The sequence below is a fragment of the Coregonus lavaretus genome (assembly GCF_964263955.1).
Source record: "Coregonus lavaretus genome assembly, chromosome: 2".
Taxonomy (NCBI): domain Eukaryota; kingdom Metazoa; phylum Chordata; class Actinopteri; order Salmoniformes; family Salmonidae; genus Coregonus; species Coregonus lavaretus.
In genome coordinates, this window is record NC_139989.1 from 35311673 (window position 1) to 35328918 (window position 17246).

The 17246-nt window shown below is 43.1% G+C and overlaps 4 protein-coding genes across 4 annotated transcripts in view; all 4 read left to right on the top strand.

Moving 5' to 3' along the window:
• The window catches only part of LOC311145664 (integrin alpha-3-like), a 54561-nt gene extending 49271 nt beyond the window's left edge, over positions 1 to 5290 (top strand). Inside the window, exons 21-26 of the mRNA XM_084181927.1 lie at positions 1761 to 1883; positions 3711 to 3824; positions 3951 to 4049; positions 4263 to 4388; positions 4543 to 4710; positions 5202 to 5290. Coding sequence (XP_084038053.1) covers positions 1761 to 1883; positions 3711 to 3824; positions 3951 to 4049; positions 4263 to 4388; positions 4543 to 4650 — 570 coding nt within the window. The 3' untranslated portion in view covers positions 4651 to 4710; positions 5202 to 5290. The remainder of the gene's footprint in view (positions 1 to 1760; positions 1884 to 3710; positions 3825 to 3950; positions 4050 to 4262; positions 4389 to 4542; positions 4711 to 5201) is intronic.
• A 2518-nt stretch (positions 5291 to 7808) lies between these two features.
• LOC311138911 (uncharacterized protein) lies at positions 7809 to 11811 on the top strand (the record flags this gene model as incomplete). The annotated part of the gene is made up of 7 exons (XM_084173709.1): positions 7809 to 7848; positions 7930 to 8015; positions 8444 to 8690; positions 10030 to 10141; positions 10281 to 10738; positions 10854 to 10922; positions 11057 to 11811. 5 exons carry the CDS (start codon positions 7809 to 7811, stop codon positions 10585 to 10587), a joined length of 792 nt encoding a protein of 263 aa, XP_084029835.1. The 3' UTR covers positions 10588 to 10738; positions 10854 to 10922; positions 11057 to 11811.
• A 1908-nt stretch (positions 11812 to 13719) lies between these two features.
• Positions 13720 to 14882, top strand: dnaaf19 (dynein axonemal assembly factor 19; the record flags this gene model as incomplete). The annotated part of the gene is made up of 3 exons (XM_084173727.1): positions 13720 to 13859; positions 14048 to 14195; positions 14577 to 14882. 3 exons carry the CDS (start codon positions 13720 to 13722, stop codon positions 14880 to 14882), a joined length of 594 nt encoding a protein of 197 aa, XP_084029853.1.
• Positions 14883 to 15459: 577 nt separating this feature from the next.
• LOC311137665 (Ig-like V-type domain-containing protein FAM187A) lies at positions 15460 to 16761 on the top strand (the record flags this gene model as incomplete). The annotated part of the gene is made up of 1 exon (XM_084172188.1): positions 15460 to 16761. One exon carries the CDS (start codon positions 15460 to 15462, stop codon positions 16759 to 16761), a length of 1302 nt encoding a protein of 433 aa, XP_084028314.1.
• Positions 16762 to 17246: the final 485 nt, after the last annotated feature.

The following is a 17246-nucleotide window of genomic DNA, read 5'->3' on the forward strand; positions in this document are numbered from 1 at the left end:
GAGGTGGACGCCTCGGAGGTTGGAGTTGGAGCTGTGCTATCCCAGCGCCAAGGTGAGCCGCCCAAATCACGACCCTGTGCTTTTTTTTCTAAGAAGCTGAATCCGGCCGAGCAGAACTACGACGTGGGAAATCGTGAACTACTGGCGGTGAAGTTAGCACTGGAGGAGTGGAGACATTGGCTGGAGGGAGCAGCTCATCCGTTCCAAGTGCTCACGGACCACCGCAATCTGGAGTATCTTCACAGTGCTAAGCGACTGAACTCCCGACAGGCAAGGTGGTCTTTATTCTTCACCCGTTTCCAATTCACTGTCTCTTATATTCCCGGGTCCAAGAATTGTAAGGCGGACGCGCTTTCCCGTTGGTTCGAGCGCGATGAAAGACCGGTGGAACCAGAACCTATCCTCCCCATGAGTTGCCGTGCTGGTCCTGTGAGGTGGGCTATCGATGACACGATTCAGGAGAGCCTACAAGCGGAACCAGCTCCTCCAGAAACCCCGGTGTCAAGGTGTTTGTACCAGCTCCGCTTCGACCTCAACTGATGGAATGGTGCCACACGTCGCTGGGATCTGGTCATCCCGGAATCACTCGAACTACACGACTCATCAGCCGAAAATACTGGTGGGATTCCCTCACAGATGATGTCAGAGACTATGTCTTATCCTGTCCAGTATGTGCTCAGTCCAAGGTACCTCGTGCACTACCGGAGGGTAAGCTGATGCCATTGCCAACTCCTCAACGACCCTGGTCGCACATTGCAATGGACTTTGTTACCGACCTACCAGAATCAGAGGGCCATACTGTAATTCTCGTGGTCATCGATCGTTTCTCCAAGATGTGCCGGTTGGTACCCATGACCCGTTTGCCTAACGCCACTCAGATGGCTGAGACTATGTTTACCCAGGTGTTCCGGCAGTTTGGTGTCCCGGAGGATATTGGAGCAGATTCCTTCCTTGGGTAGAGTATGCTCAGAACTCCCTCATTCACACCTCCCTACGCCTAACGCCCTTCCAGTGTGTTATAGGGTATCAACCACCCCTGTTCCCGTGGGATGCCGCATCAGGGATGGTACCGGCGGTGGATGAGTGGTTCCGTCGGAGTGCGCAGGTCTGGGAGACAGAGTCTGACACTTCCCCGATCTACAGAGAGGGGGAGTCATCAGACTCGATCTGGTTCACCTGAGTTCTGAGCACACCTGTCCGTAATTAGGGTAGGATATAAGGTGTGCTCAGAAGTTCAGTCGGTGCGAGGTATTGTTCCATTGTGACTTGCTAAGCGTTTTGTTCCGAGAGAGAGAGAGAGAGTTTGTTGTTTTTGATTACCCGTGTATCCGACCTGTGCCTTGTTGTTTGACTCCCCGTATTGCTTAATCCTCTGCTTGTCTACCCCAGTGATTACCGTTCTCTGATCCTGTGCCTGTGCCCTCGACTACGACTAAGCCCGCTCCCTTGGTACCTCTGCCTGTCTATGCCTGGCCCGGTTTTGACCACAGCCCGCCCGACCACGATTAAGCTATTCCCTTGTCTGTCCTCTAATAAAGCATCGCTATTCTGCGATTGGATCTTACCACTCTGTCCGAGTATTCATTACACCATGTGTTCCTAATGTTATGGTTCCAGATGGAAATCTCAACTTCAAGTCCACAGTTGATCAAGTTGTTGTCAATATAACACCTAAAAACCAGCTACTTTTAAGTGTCAATACTATAATACTGTGAGTTATGAGGTCTGTGCCTTTTTCTCTGGTCTCCTTTTTCTCATAGTTACCAGAGAGCAAAGCCAGGAGGAGGAGAAGGCGAGAGGAGGGCTCCACAGAGGAGGTGCACCCAAGAGAACCCAAGGCTTCCATCAATCTGAAGGGAACTCGCAAGAAGTCCTTTAAACTGGTGAGGGCCGTCCCCACCATCTTATACATAAGCCTATGACCTGAAGCATTGAATTGTCTCCCTGAGCCTACGCCCAGGCTTTGGCTTAGTGGGCCAATGCTCTCCTCTGGTGAGCAGGAGACCTGGGTTTGAACCCCGTCGGTCACATTATGCACTCAACTGAAATACAGTGGGGAGAACAAGTATTTGATACACTGCCGATTTTGCAGGTTTTCCTACTTACAAAGCACGTAGAGGTCTGTAATTTTTATCATAGGTACACTTCAACTGTGAGAGACGGAATCTAAAACAAAAATCCAGAAAATCACATTGTATGATTTTTAAGTAATTAATTTGCATTTTATTGCATGACATAAGTATTTGATCACCACCAACCAGTAAGAATTCCGGCTCTCACATCCTGTTAGTTTTTCTTTAAGAATCCCTCCTGTTCTCCACTCATTACCTGTATTAACTGCACCTATTTGAACCCGTTACCTGTATAAAAGACACCTGTCCACACACTCAATCAAACAGACTCCAACCTCTCCACAATGGCCAAGACCAGAGAGCTGTGTAAGGACATCAGGGATTAAATTGTAGACCTGCACAAGGCTGGGATGGGCTACATGACAATAGGCAAGCAGCTTGGTGAGAAGGCAACAACTGTTGGCGCAAATATTCGAAAATGGAAGAAGTTCAAGATGACGGTCAATCACCCTTGGTCTGGGGCTCCATGCAAGATCTCACCTCGTGGGGCATCAATGATCATGAGGAAGGTGAGGAATCAGCCCAGAACTACACGGAAGGACCTGGTCAATGACCTGAAGAGAGCTGGGACCACAGTCTCAAAGAAAACCATTAGTAACACACTACGCCGTCATGGATTAAAATCCTGCAGCGCACGCAAGGTCCCCCTGCTCAAGCCAGCGCATGTCCAGGCCCATCTGAAGTTTGCCAATGACCATCTGGATGATCCAGAGGAGGAATGGGAGAAGGTCATGTGGTCTGATGAGACAAAAATAGAGCTTTTTGGTCTAAACTCCACTTGCCGTGTTTGGAGGAAGGAGAAGGATGAGTACAACCCCAAGAACACCATCCCAACCGTGAAGCATGGAGATGGAAACATCATTCTTTGGGGATGCTTTTCTGCAAAGGGGACAGGACGACTGCACCGTATTGAGGGGAGGATGGATGGGGCCATGTATCGCGAGATCTTGGCCAACAACCTCCTTCCCTCAGTAAGAGCATTGAAGATAGGTCGTGGCTGGGTCTTCCAGCATGACAACGACCCGAAACACACAGCCAGGGCAACTAAGGAGTGGCTCCGTAAGAAGCATCTCAAGGTCCTGGAGTGGCCTAGCCAGTCTCCAGACCTGAACCCAATAGAAAATCTTTGGAGGGAGCTGAAAGTCCGTATTGCCCAGCATCAGCCCCGAAACCTGAAGGATCTGGAGAAGGTCTGTATGGAGGAGTGGGCCAAAATCCCTGCTGCAGTGTGTGCAAACCTGGTCAAGACCTACAGTAAATGTATGATCTCTGTAAATGCAAACAAAGGTTTCTGTACCAAATATTAAGTTCTGCTTTTCTGATGTATCAAATACTTATGTCATGCAATAAAATGCAAATTAATTACTTTAAAATCATACAATGTGATTTTCTGGATTTTTGTTTTAGATTCCGTCTCTCACAGTTGAAGTGTACCTATGATAAAAATTACAGACCTCTACATGCTTTGTAAGTAGGAAAACCTGCAAAATTGGCAGTGTATCAAATACTTGTTCTCCCCACTGTATGTATGCCCAAATGGTGTTCTGGTGCTAACTCCCTTTCAACTGTTGTCTGTAGGACTGTGTCACGGGCACTGCTCACTGTGTGAAATTCATCTGCCCTCTCCACAACATGAACAACACAGCAACAATAATTGTCAGGGCCAGAGTGTGGAACAGCACCATGCTGGAGGTAAAGTCACCAAAGCACAGTGGTCTAGTCTTAATGTGAACTTTCTCCTCAACTTCATTAGAGTGAAGCCACGTGAATGGAATGGGTGTACCAATAAAGTCCTGTATATGTGTTGTGTTTCCATAGGACTACAGGGAAGCGTGGCGGGTGACAGTGAATGGCAAGGCCACACTGAAACTGGTCACAGACAAACCCACCATCAGGATGAACACTGAGAGCACAGAGGTAATAACACCATACTATTCATACTATAATAAAAGCTAGGCTACATCCATACTAATTTAAAGGTCATTTCCATGATGATTGCTGTTTGATGACGATGATGATAGTTGATACATGATAGAGGAGGAATATACATAACGATATTGAGGATACGTTTTTACATATAGCGTAAATGCAGACATAGTTAATGTCCTCTGTTTGATATCCCCTGTGTAGTTCACCCTGGATATAGACCCAGAGCTGGGGGAGGAGGCTCCGTACCAGGTCCCCCTGTGGATCATCATTGTGTCTGCTGTCGCTGGGGTCCTCCTTCTGGCCTTCATCATCCTCCTCATGTGGAAGGTAACGATCCAGTACATTAGTTATTATAAAGGTCTGCCAGTTAGGTCCAATTGAACAAATAACCTGCGCTGACGTTAGCAGCAAGAGGAGAATGGAGATTCAATTTCACCTCCAACAACAAATCCACGCATTCTGACCGCCTTCCCCTCCTCAGTGTGGCTTCTTCAGGAGGGCCAGCACCAGGGAGATGTACGAAGCCAAGGCCCAGAAAGCTGAGATGAAGACCCAGCCGTCGGAGGTGGAGAGGCTGACTGAAGAGTAGTGAGGCTGGGGGAGGGAGGTCCCCCTGTGGGCCTCTGGAACAATGCACTGGGTTTCCTGGGTAAAATAATAGTCCTTCCGTTTGTGACTCCTTGCAGCTTCCAATGGCTTTTTGCAGCTTGCAGTGGCATTCCTTAACTTCAGTCTTCCTTTCTTGCTGTCAAATTATCCATGTTTTAAGGGTTTCTCTTAATCAAGAGTATCTATCCACAGGGGAAACAGCATTTCAGAGGCTGTGACTTCTCTGATTGACTTTTATGTTTATTTCACTATTTTCCCATTGCTATCTATTTAGTCTCTTCTCCTAACCAGCTTTGCAGAGCTTGAGTATATTGGTTGTGTGGTGATTTTATCATGTATTTCACATATATCATGATACCCGTGATTACATTAGAAAGATGTCAAGTATCAAAACAATAGCAGGACTGAGATTGCCTCCATTAATGATACTGGTGGCACCAATGTAGAAATACTTATAATAAGAACATGCTAATACCAAAGTCTACACTTTTCAAATGTTCACTTTGTTTTTCGTCTACCATCGTCCCACAGTGTGGCTTTTTCAAGCGGCCCAACCACTTCAAGATGACGCCAACACACCAGGGAGTGAAGATTGGCAAAGAGGAGCGCTACCAGGTAAACGAGGGATTCCTCATTGAGGAGCCAAACCCCAATAAAAAAAAGAAGCACTGGATTACAAACTGGACTGAAATGCAGCATTACTACTGACTGATGCCTTCAACACTACCACTACTCTTATTGAGAAACTCTATCTCAATATGCACTGGCTGGGCGCAAGTCTGGATTTGTGGACATTATTGGGAACAGGACTGATGGTGTTATGACTGACATATTCCTTATAGTGTACAAGATTGAATGCTCTGGACCAAAATGTTATTTTCTAGAATTGTACTTTTAATGTTAGTTGTTTTGATGTCAATAAGAACATACACTGAGTGTACCAAACATTAGGATCACCTTCCTAATATTTTTCCCTCAGAACAGCCTCAAGTCGTCGAGGCATGGACTCCACAAGGTGTCGAAAGCGTTCCACAGGGATGCTGGCCCATGTTGACTCCAATGCTTCCCATTGAAGTTGGCTGGATGTCCTTTGGGTGGTGGACCATTCTTGATACACACGGGAAACTGTTGAGCGTGAAAAACCCAGCAGCGTTGCAGTTCTTGACACAAACTGGTGCGCCTGGCACCTACTACCATACCCCTTTCAAAGGCACTTCAATGTTTTGTCTTGCCCATTCACCCTCTGAATGGCACACATACACAATCCATGTCTCAATTGTCTCAAGGCTTAAAAATCCTTCTTTAACCTGTCTCCTCCCCTTCATCTACACTGATTGAAGTGGATTTAACAAGTGACATCAATAAGGGATCATAGCTTTCACCTGGATTCACCTGGTCAGTCTATGTCATGGAAAGAGCAGGTATTCTTAATGTTTTGTATACTCAGTGTACAGTGGATTGTAAAATACTAATTTGAAACATTGTTTTAGTTTTGCTAAAAGCGCTTTATTTTTAATCTTATGATTTGATCTTTCCAAATGGAACAGACTGATATTTGTCCTGTCATTGTGTACTGTGGTTTGAATATAAATGCTTTCAAAACTATTTTAAAACTATGCTTTTAAACTATTACGTGATTTGTTTACAGTCATTTTCTGATGTATTACTGTATGAGCCCAAGTTGAGTGATGGATGTAAATGTGCCAATAGAAAGTACAGTATGTTTGATCCCAGTGGCCTAATTCTGAGGAATGGATCAGAGATCAACTGATAGAGTGGTTGACACAGTAGTGTTCCAAGGCACTACTACCACTCCTCAACCAAGAAGAAAGGAACATTGAGAAGTTTCAATCACAGAGAACAATGAGATTGGGGTAATTTCAAAGCGTTCAATGTACATGTATTGTACACAATAGGTCTATAGGTTGGGCGCTGTCTGATTGCTTTGTTTGTGTGTATTCTGTCAAATAATATGATAAATATAGAGAGTAGGACTATAATTTCAGAACTCTCTCCTAACTATCAATGGCATACACCAAATTAATTTGGGACTGGGAGCACTGTGCTTGGCTGTTAACTGTATATGTCTTTGTTTGTATGTGACATAGTGAAAGTAGGCATTCCCAAATGAAAACATACTATAGTATACTATGTTATAAATACTACGGTATTCACTCAAGCGTTTTGAGGACTTTACTGTAGTATTCACTGTAGTGTTTACTGTAGTATTTACAGTTAACTATAGTATAAATCTTGTAGTATATAATATAGTAGTTAATGTAGTGTTTTTGCAGACTGTAGTATACTGTAGTATTTACTATAGTGTTTTTTTATTTTGTATTATCTTTTACAAAGAAGCGGAGGCTTTCTCCTTCAGGAAACCTGCTGGAGCACTACTACATTTTCCATAACCTATAGATAGGTAGGACTGGGATCTGAATGGATAGTAACCTGTAGGGAACACAATATATGGTCTATATTTGGTATGTAGGTTTCTAATTTATGGGTGACACAAATTGCGATATGGGGGAAGGGAATTGGTATATGCAATTTAAATACTGTAGCATTTACTGTAGTTCAAAAAGTGTAGTGTTTTTGCAGACTAGTGTTTTTTGAATACATTACTGTAGTATTTTACAGTATACTATAAAATTATATAGTAAGTTCTACACATGATCAAGGGATACTAAAGTGTGTAGTACAGTATACTACAGTTTCCTATATAATTATATTGCAAGTACTGTAGTATTCTATAGTAAGTAAGTACTGTAGTAATCTATAGTGAACTGTGGTATTTTTTCATGTGGGTTGCTTAAAAAAAAAATATTATCAAGTGTGAGCCTACAAAGCTCCCTAAAGGACAGCTATTAACAGCTGGTACGTGGCGTGGGAATTGGGGGCCAATTGCCTGAGTGCAGTTTAACGCTAATCTGTTGTCTGTGTTTGTACTTATTTGTATGTATATACTCAACCATGAAGGTTCTATTCATTATTGTTTTTTCTGTTGCCTACTTCTGTAACTCCTTTATATTAAAGTATTTTTACATGCTGTATGTCCTTTCTACACTATAATTTATAACACTGGAATCAAAACTGCTACAAAGTTGATGTACAGGGGACCTTTATTTTGAAGGCTCAATGAACATACAATTCACCAGAAGTGATTCCCCAGTCAGAGGTTAGAGCTTACTTGTTTGTTTACATTGAGAGGTATCTTAAATGATCTTTAAAGAAATATTGAGAGTTTATGTATGAAAAGAAAATTGTCACGAAATTACCTTGTCTTGGTGTCAACTGTGCTGTGTGGACGGTGACCGCGCAGAGGAGACCACACACACTTTGGAGGTAGGATCAAGTTAGCTAACAAAATATCTCTGTTAACATTTCTTTGTTACACCTAGGCCTATCTCCCTATTGCAAAAATATAACAATACACTGTACAAAACGATGTATTCACAGACTTATAATAGCTACAGCTAAAGTTAGCTAGCTAACTAGTAGATCTGGTCTCTTTTTTTTTTTTTTTACCGATGTTGTTTACTGACTGGTATCAATATACTTTACTTAAGTAACTCACCAAAGTAAAGTTGTTGCTATATTGCAGGCAAATCTTTCTCTGAATGCATCAATGACTGTATATGAAGGTATGCATAGTAGACGACTAGCTCTGGTCTATGCGCATGTGTTGGATGTACGTGCAGTTTGCAGTGCATATCCGTTGCATGTGCGTGGACCAGAGTTTGATAACAAACTTGGCTGATCTTTTCTAACAGACTCTCTTGCCTGATAAATATGACCACACTTTGTGCTCATACCAACCACTGGGAGAAACACATTTCAGATCCTCCCTGAAGTTGAAACTGTGCTCTGAGGAAGAGGTCCACAAGTGGTTGAACGACTTCCAGAGAACATCAGGCTTGACTTGGAGGAAGTCAAAGACCTATCCCAATGATGACGGGAGTAACAAGTATAGAGTCAATTCCTCCCTTATGTATCATAAAGTTTATAGCAGGGTGATTCCTAATTAAACTAGAACAGAACAGGACCATGATTTGGGGGATTTTCACCAAATGTAATCCATAGAAGGGTCCTTTGGAGGAAGGATTTTCGACATATATTTGACATTTGTATCTTAAAGCATAATTGAGAAATAATTAATTGAAATTGGAACATTTGTGACATTTTGGGCTTACCCAGGCCTCATAAGACCCCATAATGTGTCTGTAGGTGCTACAAAGCAAACATGTGTATCAATGAAGCGTTGCCGCTTGCTCTGTAATGTGAGTAGTATTTTGATTTCAATAAAAAAAATTCTTACATTAATTTTTGAATATTGACAAATATAAACAAGAATATTGAAAATTTACCATTTTAGATTTGGCTAATTTTTCAATATATCGTTGAACATAATATAGGCTACTCTACGGGCAAATCAAAGTTCCAGAGTGGGATCTCTGCTAGTTGTAGTGTTCCAATTTGTAAGCGTTACTGACAGTGAATGTGAAAGTGGATAAAAATGTCGCCCTCTGCCGGTGATTTGTAGGATGTGCAATGATACAAGTAAAAGGAGGGCTGTGATTGCCTACTATGCCAATTTCTCTGTATAAAATGGGCCATAACTTTAAAACTAGCAGAGATCGATATTTTTTAATATTCATGTTAGAAATGTTTTATTAAAATCTCAAAACGACTCATATTACAGAGAAAGCGTTAAAGCTTAATATGACACCAATCTTTCCTTTGTATCACATACAGATTAAACATGATGGGGTCTTAAATGCAGTGAAATGTGTTGTTTTACAGTCGGTCATAGTAGGATGGGGCCCTGGAGCAACATTTAGGCAAATTAGGGTTAAGTGCCTTGCTCAAGGACACATCGGCAGAGTTTTCACCTTGACAGCTCAGGTATTCAAACCAGCAACCTTTCGGTTACTGGCTCAACGCTCTAACCGCTAGGCTACCTGCCACCCTAAAGGGGGCCTGGGTAAGGCCAAAATGTCACAAATGTTCTAACTTCAATTAATTATTTCTCAATTATGCTTTAAGATACACATGTCAAATATAGCTCAACAATCCTTCCTCCAAAGGACCCTTCTATGGGTTACATTTTGTGAAAATCCAAAAAATCTTGGTCCTGTTTTGTTCTAGTTTTGTGAAGAATCGCCCTATAGCCTCGTGTGGCCATCCTTCCAAATCCCGTATCGTTCACTTGACTATTGAAACATGAGAAGCCTGGGCTTCCAAGGCTATACAACTTACAATAAAACGTAATCAGAGTAAGAAAGAGTAAGTTGGCCCATGTTAAAAAACATCAATTGAAATTAATATTTGATTTACATCTTCTACAGGTGGACCTAAGATGCCAGCATAATACAAGCTCCAGTTCAGCCAGAAGTACCAAAAACACGTTGTGGTGCAATAATGTACCTCATCCTGAAGAGGTCCATTCATACCCAACAAAGAGAATCAAGGTTAGTAATACAAGTGCAATACAATTTACCCACACTATCATAAGACAAAACAAAGTTATTAAGTAGGCCTAATAGTTATGAAGTTCCTTTTTTCAGGAAGTAGCTTGAAATGTTCTTATTTTTATCCCATTCATTGTAGGTCTGCAGATCCCCATATGAAAGAAGGTTTCCTCTTTCATGTCCGTCTACGGAACAACCACAACCACAGTCTGACAAGTGCTGAGGTGCTGAAGAGGAGAGATGTGTCAGCGGACACCATTGAGAAATTGACAAAGCTGTTTGAAATAAGCCACTCTCCTTCATCAGCTCTAAAAACGATCAAATATGAGTTGCAAGTGGAGTATGGAGACAACCATGTGCATGCCTCTGTGGACCGCTCCATTTGCCTGACCTTCAATTCTGCTACAAGTCAGTGGCTTGACACACTTGAACATAGTATGCTTTAGGTGTGTCCCTCATTTGTCCATTACAGATTGTACCACAAACTTTTCAAAGAAGCATGTGTTGCATCGTATGTAGAGAAGAGGAATGATGATTCTAACAAGCATCTGGATAACTGCAATGAAGAAGAATGTTCACCAGAATGCTATGTTTTCGGTATGTTCCTCAATAACTGAATAAAAAAAAAAAGTGCAACATTATCCCTGACAGGCAATATAGAAGTCTAACAATCTGGTTGTTTGATGGTTGTAATTCTCTCCTCCTACATTAGACTGTAGTAACGTGTCTGAGGACACCGTTGAAATCGAGTGTGCTCCAGCTTCTGATGTAAACGGCTCAGGTAAATCTACAATGTCACAACAATATATCTGATATCAAGTGAAGGGCTCCAATTGAAGACTGTATACCTATAACTCATTTAGTCATCTGAATGATGGTTGTAATTATAATACTGTGGTTGTAATGCTCTCCAAGGTACATCTGGAAAACCAGCTGAGGGGGCGACGTTAGAGGAAGAGTGGATGGAGATCTTTGAAGACCTCAAAAAGAAGATGAGGGAGGATCCTGTGAGTTTCAGGCCTGCAGTAGCATCCTTCGTTTCCAACTTCAAGAAGATGCAAACAGACTGAACTCATAGCCGCACCATCAAACTTTGGCAAAACCAACCCTGGACCAACATCAAAGTTTAGCCGGGGACGGGCACGCCCCGCAAAGAGCTCCATAGGAGAGCATGGACATGGCACATGCAGCTGGAAGAGGAAGGCAACCCATTCAATGTCTCAGTGAATGGAATAACACATGGACATTGGGAGTACTACACAAAAAAAAAAATCATGTCAGCATCAGTGGCCCCCTGTGCCCATCATCCACCTGCTCACCATCTGTGTCCTCCAGTGCACTAGCGCTCTGCCCTCAAACACCACCCATCTGCCTGCCAGCTCTAGGTCTCCTCCGCCTTAAACACAACCAGTGGCTATTTCAATGCATTGTGGCCTCTCCAACACCAGACCCAGTGGCTATTTCAATGTATAGCATTCTTGCCTTTTGGTTTTACGTTAATTCAATGTAAGATGTTTCTGCAATTCCATGTTGAAGGACCAGCAGCGGTTGTAGGGCTACAGGCCTATACAATCACTGAACCAAAACAGTAGTTGTCATGACTTTCCTGAGTCTTAAATATAAAAAGCATTTTTTTGTATATACCGGTATATGTTGTTCATCAAGTTGTCCTTTTTATGTTGAACAAATGCAAGACTACCATTCTAATGATGGGTTGTAACAGCCACACAATTACATGTTTTATTAAATGTTCAATTGTACATAAAAAAAAAAATCTGTAATATATCCTCATAAGAACCAGCAAATTTATTTTTATTTTTGATTACATCACATGAATGTTTGGGGTGAAATAATTAGGACTTGGTTAGTAAATATAAAAAATTCAACATTACAGTAAATGTGTACAGTAAAAAACAGTTAGCACACCCTGATGTCCACTACATTAGACATTTATAAACAAGCTCATATTTAGCTCTTATTTAATGTGAAGAAATTATGACACTTTTTTATAACTCCCCAATCTATTCCTGAGATATTTCCTCACTAAAACAATTTTTATATCAAACTCACAAAAAATATAATTACACATACATTTGTCTTACCATGTGGTAATTGCGATTGGCAGCCAATTTGAAGAACCAGTAAGAGAAAGTTATCAATGTCACATCCCTGACACACACGTGATATCATTGAAAAGCCCAGAAACTCTCAAAAGGTACAACAGGACTGAACACAGTAAAATGTATGACGTCAATGATTCTGACCAAGAACCAATGTCCATTAGTGTTGACAAAAATGAATGTCAGGAGTGTCAGGAGAAAGATACATTTCGTTGGGGGACTTTTATTTTGAAGTTGTGTTACACATGGCCTTTTCACACGGATCGTGCAATCCGGGTTCCTTGGAACGTCCCTACCCTAAAACCACAGATATAACAATACACATCTTTGCTAAAACACTAATCTTAACCCCTAACCCTTACCTAACCTTAACCCTTACCTACATTTCAAGTTCCAACGATCCCGGAAAATGTTTTCGTACCCAAGTTGTCATGGTGACTACGCGTGTTTGAGGAAGGGGACACGGACTTGCAACAAGACCATCAGGCTACAGCACAAACAACATACCAACAAGAACGTCCAGATATTTAGATTGTTCATCAAACTAATACTACCTAGCTAACCTAAAGCTCAGGTTAGTTCTCCATCCCGCAATCAATGAAAGAAAATGTAGTCTATAAAGGTTCCTATCTGGCAACATAGTTGGAGGAGTTTATTGTCCAAGCAGTTCTGAGACGTCTAGCCTGAAGACCCGGCGACGTTGAATTGGATAGCATTTTATGTCTGGTATAAATAAGTGTTTGAATCAGGAACATTTCCTCTCAAGACAGAATGTTGAATAAAATGATGTTTCACTTACTTTACCGGTTGTCCATGCGCTTGGTTCTTTTGCATGTAGGAATGTAAGACATCCACAGGAATGTATATTTAAATCAACTTTTCAAAGTCCTGGTAAGTTAGTCCATTCAGATTTCTATCACCTGAAGCACGTGCACAACATGAAAACATATACACGGGACGCATTCATACTTGCCAAGCTCATGCATGTGTTTACCCACAAGGCAATCACTGGTTGATTCAACCATTGTTTCCACTTAATTTCAATAAAATTGCATTGAACCAACGTGGAATAGATGTGAATTGATTTGATGTCTGTGCCCAGTGGGTGCATGGTTCTGTGCATGCTTCAGGTGAAAGACATCTGAAGTCACTACCAGCGCATTGAAAAGTTGATTTCATTATAATTTCCTGTGGATATATTGTCTCACATTCCTACCTGCAGAAAGACCGCACCGACAACCGATAAAGTAAGTTAAAATATAATTTTTGTTCAACATTCTGGCTTGTAGAGCTTGTGAGAGGTAATTTTCCAAACAAATGTATGGCATTAATCTCAGACTGAATCAGAGTTACAGTATCACAGTCTGATTGTCAGGCAATTCTGAGTACAGTGTCTGTGTCACGGAACTAAAAAGAGATTCCATAGGTTCACTGGTCGTGGCTTGTCTGACAGGATGGATGACTGCTGAGGTTATAAACTTCTCAGCGCTGGAGCAGGAGTTGCAGTCTGCTGTTGAAGCAGACAAGAAATATCAAAGAGAAAATGATGCAAAGTTTCGTGCTCTACACCAGAAGGTTGGAACTTATGAGGAGTTTAGGTGAGATAGCTAGGTTGATTCTTTTTTAATTTAATATCCTGCGCACTGTTGTTACACAAATTAATAGACAACATATGTACTGTATGTTTTTTCATCATTAAAAATAATGTCCCATTAGAAATAAAAGGTTGTCTTGAAACAATGAAGTCCAGACAGCAGACAGTTTTATGGTTTGTTTTGACCTTCAGACCTCTCAGGGACATAGTCCTGGCATCCCACCTGAAACCACTGGACAGGAAGGATAAAGCTGGAGCTCCTCGCAAACAGCTCTGGAATGCCCTCGCCTCCACTGACAAAGGACAGAACCAGACTAGCTGTGATGAAATAGGCCTAAAGGTTAGACTTCTGCCACCACACACCAACACAAACATCTCTCCATTCTAATATCAGGGTTCTCCCTAAAGAATGTAAGAGTGGTGCTGCGCCACCTTGTGGACTGGCTGTGCCACTGTAATTTAATTATATTTGTTATAATTTAAGGCCAGGCACCACACTATAATAGTTTATTTTTTCTAGATTGCCATACTCAGCAGCACCACCTTGTTAAAAATCCTACGGAGAACCCTGGATATGGACTCCTAGTTTAAATTAGACAAGTTGTATTCATAGTATATGGCAGGGATGTTACCAAACAGGCATGCAAAGCATATTAACGCAATCTGACAATCTCATTAAATTGGTAATTGACACACAATGTCTCCCGAATGTTATTTTAAGCCTCAGTTGTCAGAGTTCCAGCCCAAGACAGCGTCAGAGTTCAGCCGGGACTGGCACAGGTTCGGCAGTGAAAACCCAGAGGATAAATACAGCCTCCTCCTCTCCCTAGGTGGAGAGGGCCTTCAGGACATCTTCAGGGCTGAGGTGGTGTTCGGCCTACTGGGGGAGTTCCTTGTGTTCCTATCCAGTGGTCTCCAGCCAGGGGATGAGGCCACGGTGATAGGGGTCCTGGAGGGGCTGTCCAAGACCCCCAGGTTTGGCCTCAATATGTCCTTCCTGAGCCGGGCTGAGAGGGAGGCATGTTGAGAGCTGTTTCAGAACCTGAGGAAAGCATCAGAAGCAGGGAATAGCAGTGTCAGAGGACCTGAAGGTGATGTCATTGTCCATGGAAGTTATGTGGAAGAGATTAAAGAGGCACATGATGATGAGGCAGAGACTCTGTGTCCAGGACCAGGACAGACCAGTGAGACTGCCGGAGGAAGCAGTGATACTGAAACGTTAAATGGTATAATGCAGTTGTATGGGGTTCAAACTGTCTCTCCTCCTCAGTAAGAAACATTACACAAACCCATATTCGACTTATTGTTTTCAGAAATAACAGTGACTGTTACTATACATTATAGAGCTTTATGTGGTTGCAAAAACTTGAATATAATTTTTTTGTTTGTTCTTTATTCTGAAATGTATAATATGTATAAGTTATATGAAGGACAATGTTCACTACAATGCAATGCAGTGTCAGAGTGAAATGACAATAACTACCATAGTAACCAGAGAATCTGTTTGTGGATCTCTGAACATTCTAGAATACGTAATGGCCCTTTCATAGCATATCTAGATAGACTAAGGATAACTTGAAGATGACAATGATGGGGCTAAGAACATGATGATCCCTATAAAACACCTGTCCCTACTGCTACTGCTACTCCTCCTCCAGACCCTCTCTTTCTCTGTCCTGTCTGCCTATGAGGCCCCTGAAGACAAGGAGGACATTTTTGCCAGTAGGGCTTGTCCTGCCTTCCTTGTGTTTGACAACGCTGCCTATTTGGCTGACATGACCATAGAGCTGCCCTGTCACTGTAAGCCTGAGGAGGCCCACTCTGTGGTGTGGTACTACCAAAAACAGCTGGGCAGCCCAGACACCAGGGCCCTCACTGACTTCCAGGGCACCTCTGTGGTAGACTCATCCAAAGTGGGCCGGGGAGGGGACCTCCGGAGCAGGTTCTCCATCCGCCTCTTCAGGCTGCTTATCTTCAGAGCCCAGAAGGAAGACTCAGGCCACTACCTCTGTAGGACGACCAAGGGGGACTTATTCTATGGTTATGACGTGGACGTCCAAGAGGCTTACAGGGTGTCCTTTCCCTGGAGTCGTGCCCAGAGATGGGGGAGAGTAGCAGCAGTGGCGGCTAGGGCGGCTTCAAGATCCAACCAGGATCTTCCACTCTACCAGGTGTTCACCAGCTTCTGGCCGTGGTCCGTGTGCGACCGCTGTGGCGTCCAGGGTGAGCAGACCCGCGTAGGGCTCTGCTACGTGAAGACCAACTACCTCCACGTGCGCTACAGGCGGACATCTCCGACGGTGGCCTCTTGCGGCTCGTCCGCTGTGCCCCAGTGCTTTGGCCTCACCCAAGCCAACCATCAGGGGGCAGAGCTGGGGGTGCGGAGCTGCCAGGTCCCCTGCCCCCCCAGGTTCATCCCCCAGCCAGAACACCAGGCCCTGCTGGAGTTCCTGGGCTACAACAAGCCAGCAGCTCCAGGAGTCCCTGTCTACTACCACAACCACCCAGTGGACACCCCACTCATCCTCTCCTGCCCTGGGGCCAAACCTCAGCACGCGGTAGCCTGGGACAAAGGCTCTAGGTCTCGGGACCGCTCCCAGTACATGGAGGGCATGAATGAGACCTCCCATCTCTTCATAGACACAGGCCACCACCTGCACTTCAGCCCAGCAACACAGGAGGACAGAGGGTCCTACTACTGCTGGATCCAGGGGAAGAGGGCTGCTCAGATCAGGCTGGGGGTGTACTACCGTCTGGGCCGCAAGCATCTGCTCTCTGACCCTGAGTCTCTCTATGCCCTGAGGATTATTCTCCTCTGCTATGGGGGGATGACTGGGGTATTTGTTTTGATAGTGCTGTTGAAGTATACCTGGCGCACAGTAAGACCAAAAGTAGCCAAATACTAGAGATGTGCTTGACACTTGATGAGATTTGTTTTTGAGTTATTTTGAATAAATAATTTTGTGAAATGTAGAATTGTCTCTACTTCCAATTTGTCTACATTTTAGCTAAAGAAAGAAAGTGTGTTAATGATGTAGGTATATGTGTAAAAAAAACTTCTGCTATTGCCTACCCTATTGGATTTTTGCCTTATAGCCAATAGGTGGCACTAATGCTGCATGCATTAGCATGGATGCTCACGCTGACCCTATGATGCTGGCAGGCAGCTCATTGAAGACATGTTTTACAGTAGACTACCGGTATGTAGACTAAACTGACATGCATACATTTAAAAATCTTGATTTCCATTACTCACTGGTTTTAAAGAGGTCATTTAGGGATCAATTGCATACATTAGGCCTGTTTATTATGCGCACTGATAATGCGCGGCAGGTTTTACATTTAAGTCATTTAGCAGACGCTCTTATCCAGAGCGATTTACAAATTGGTG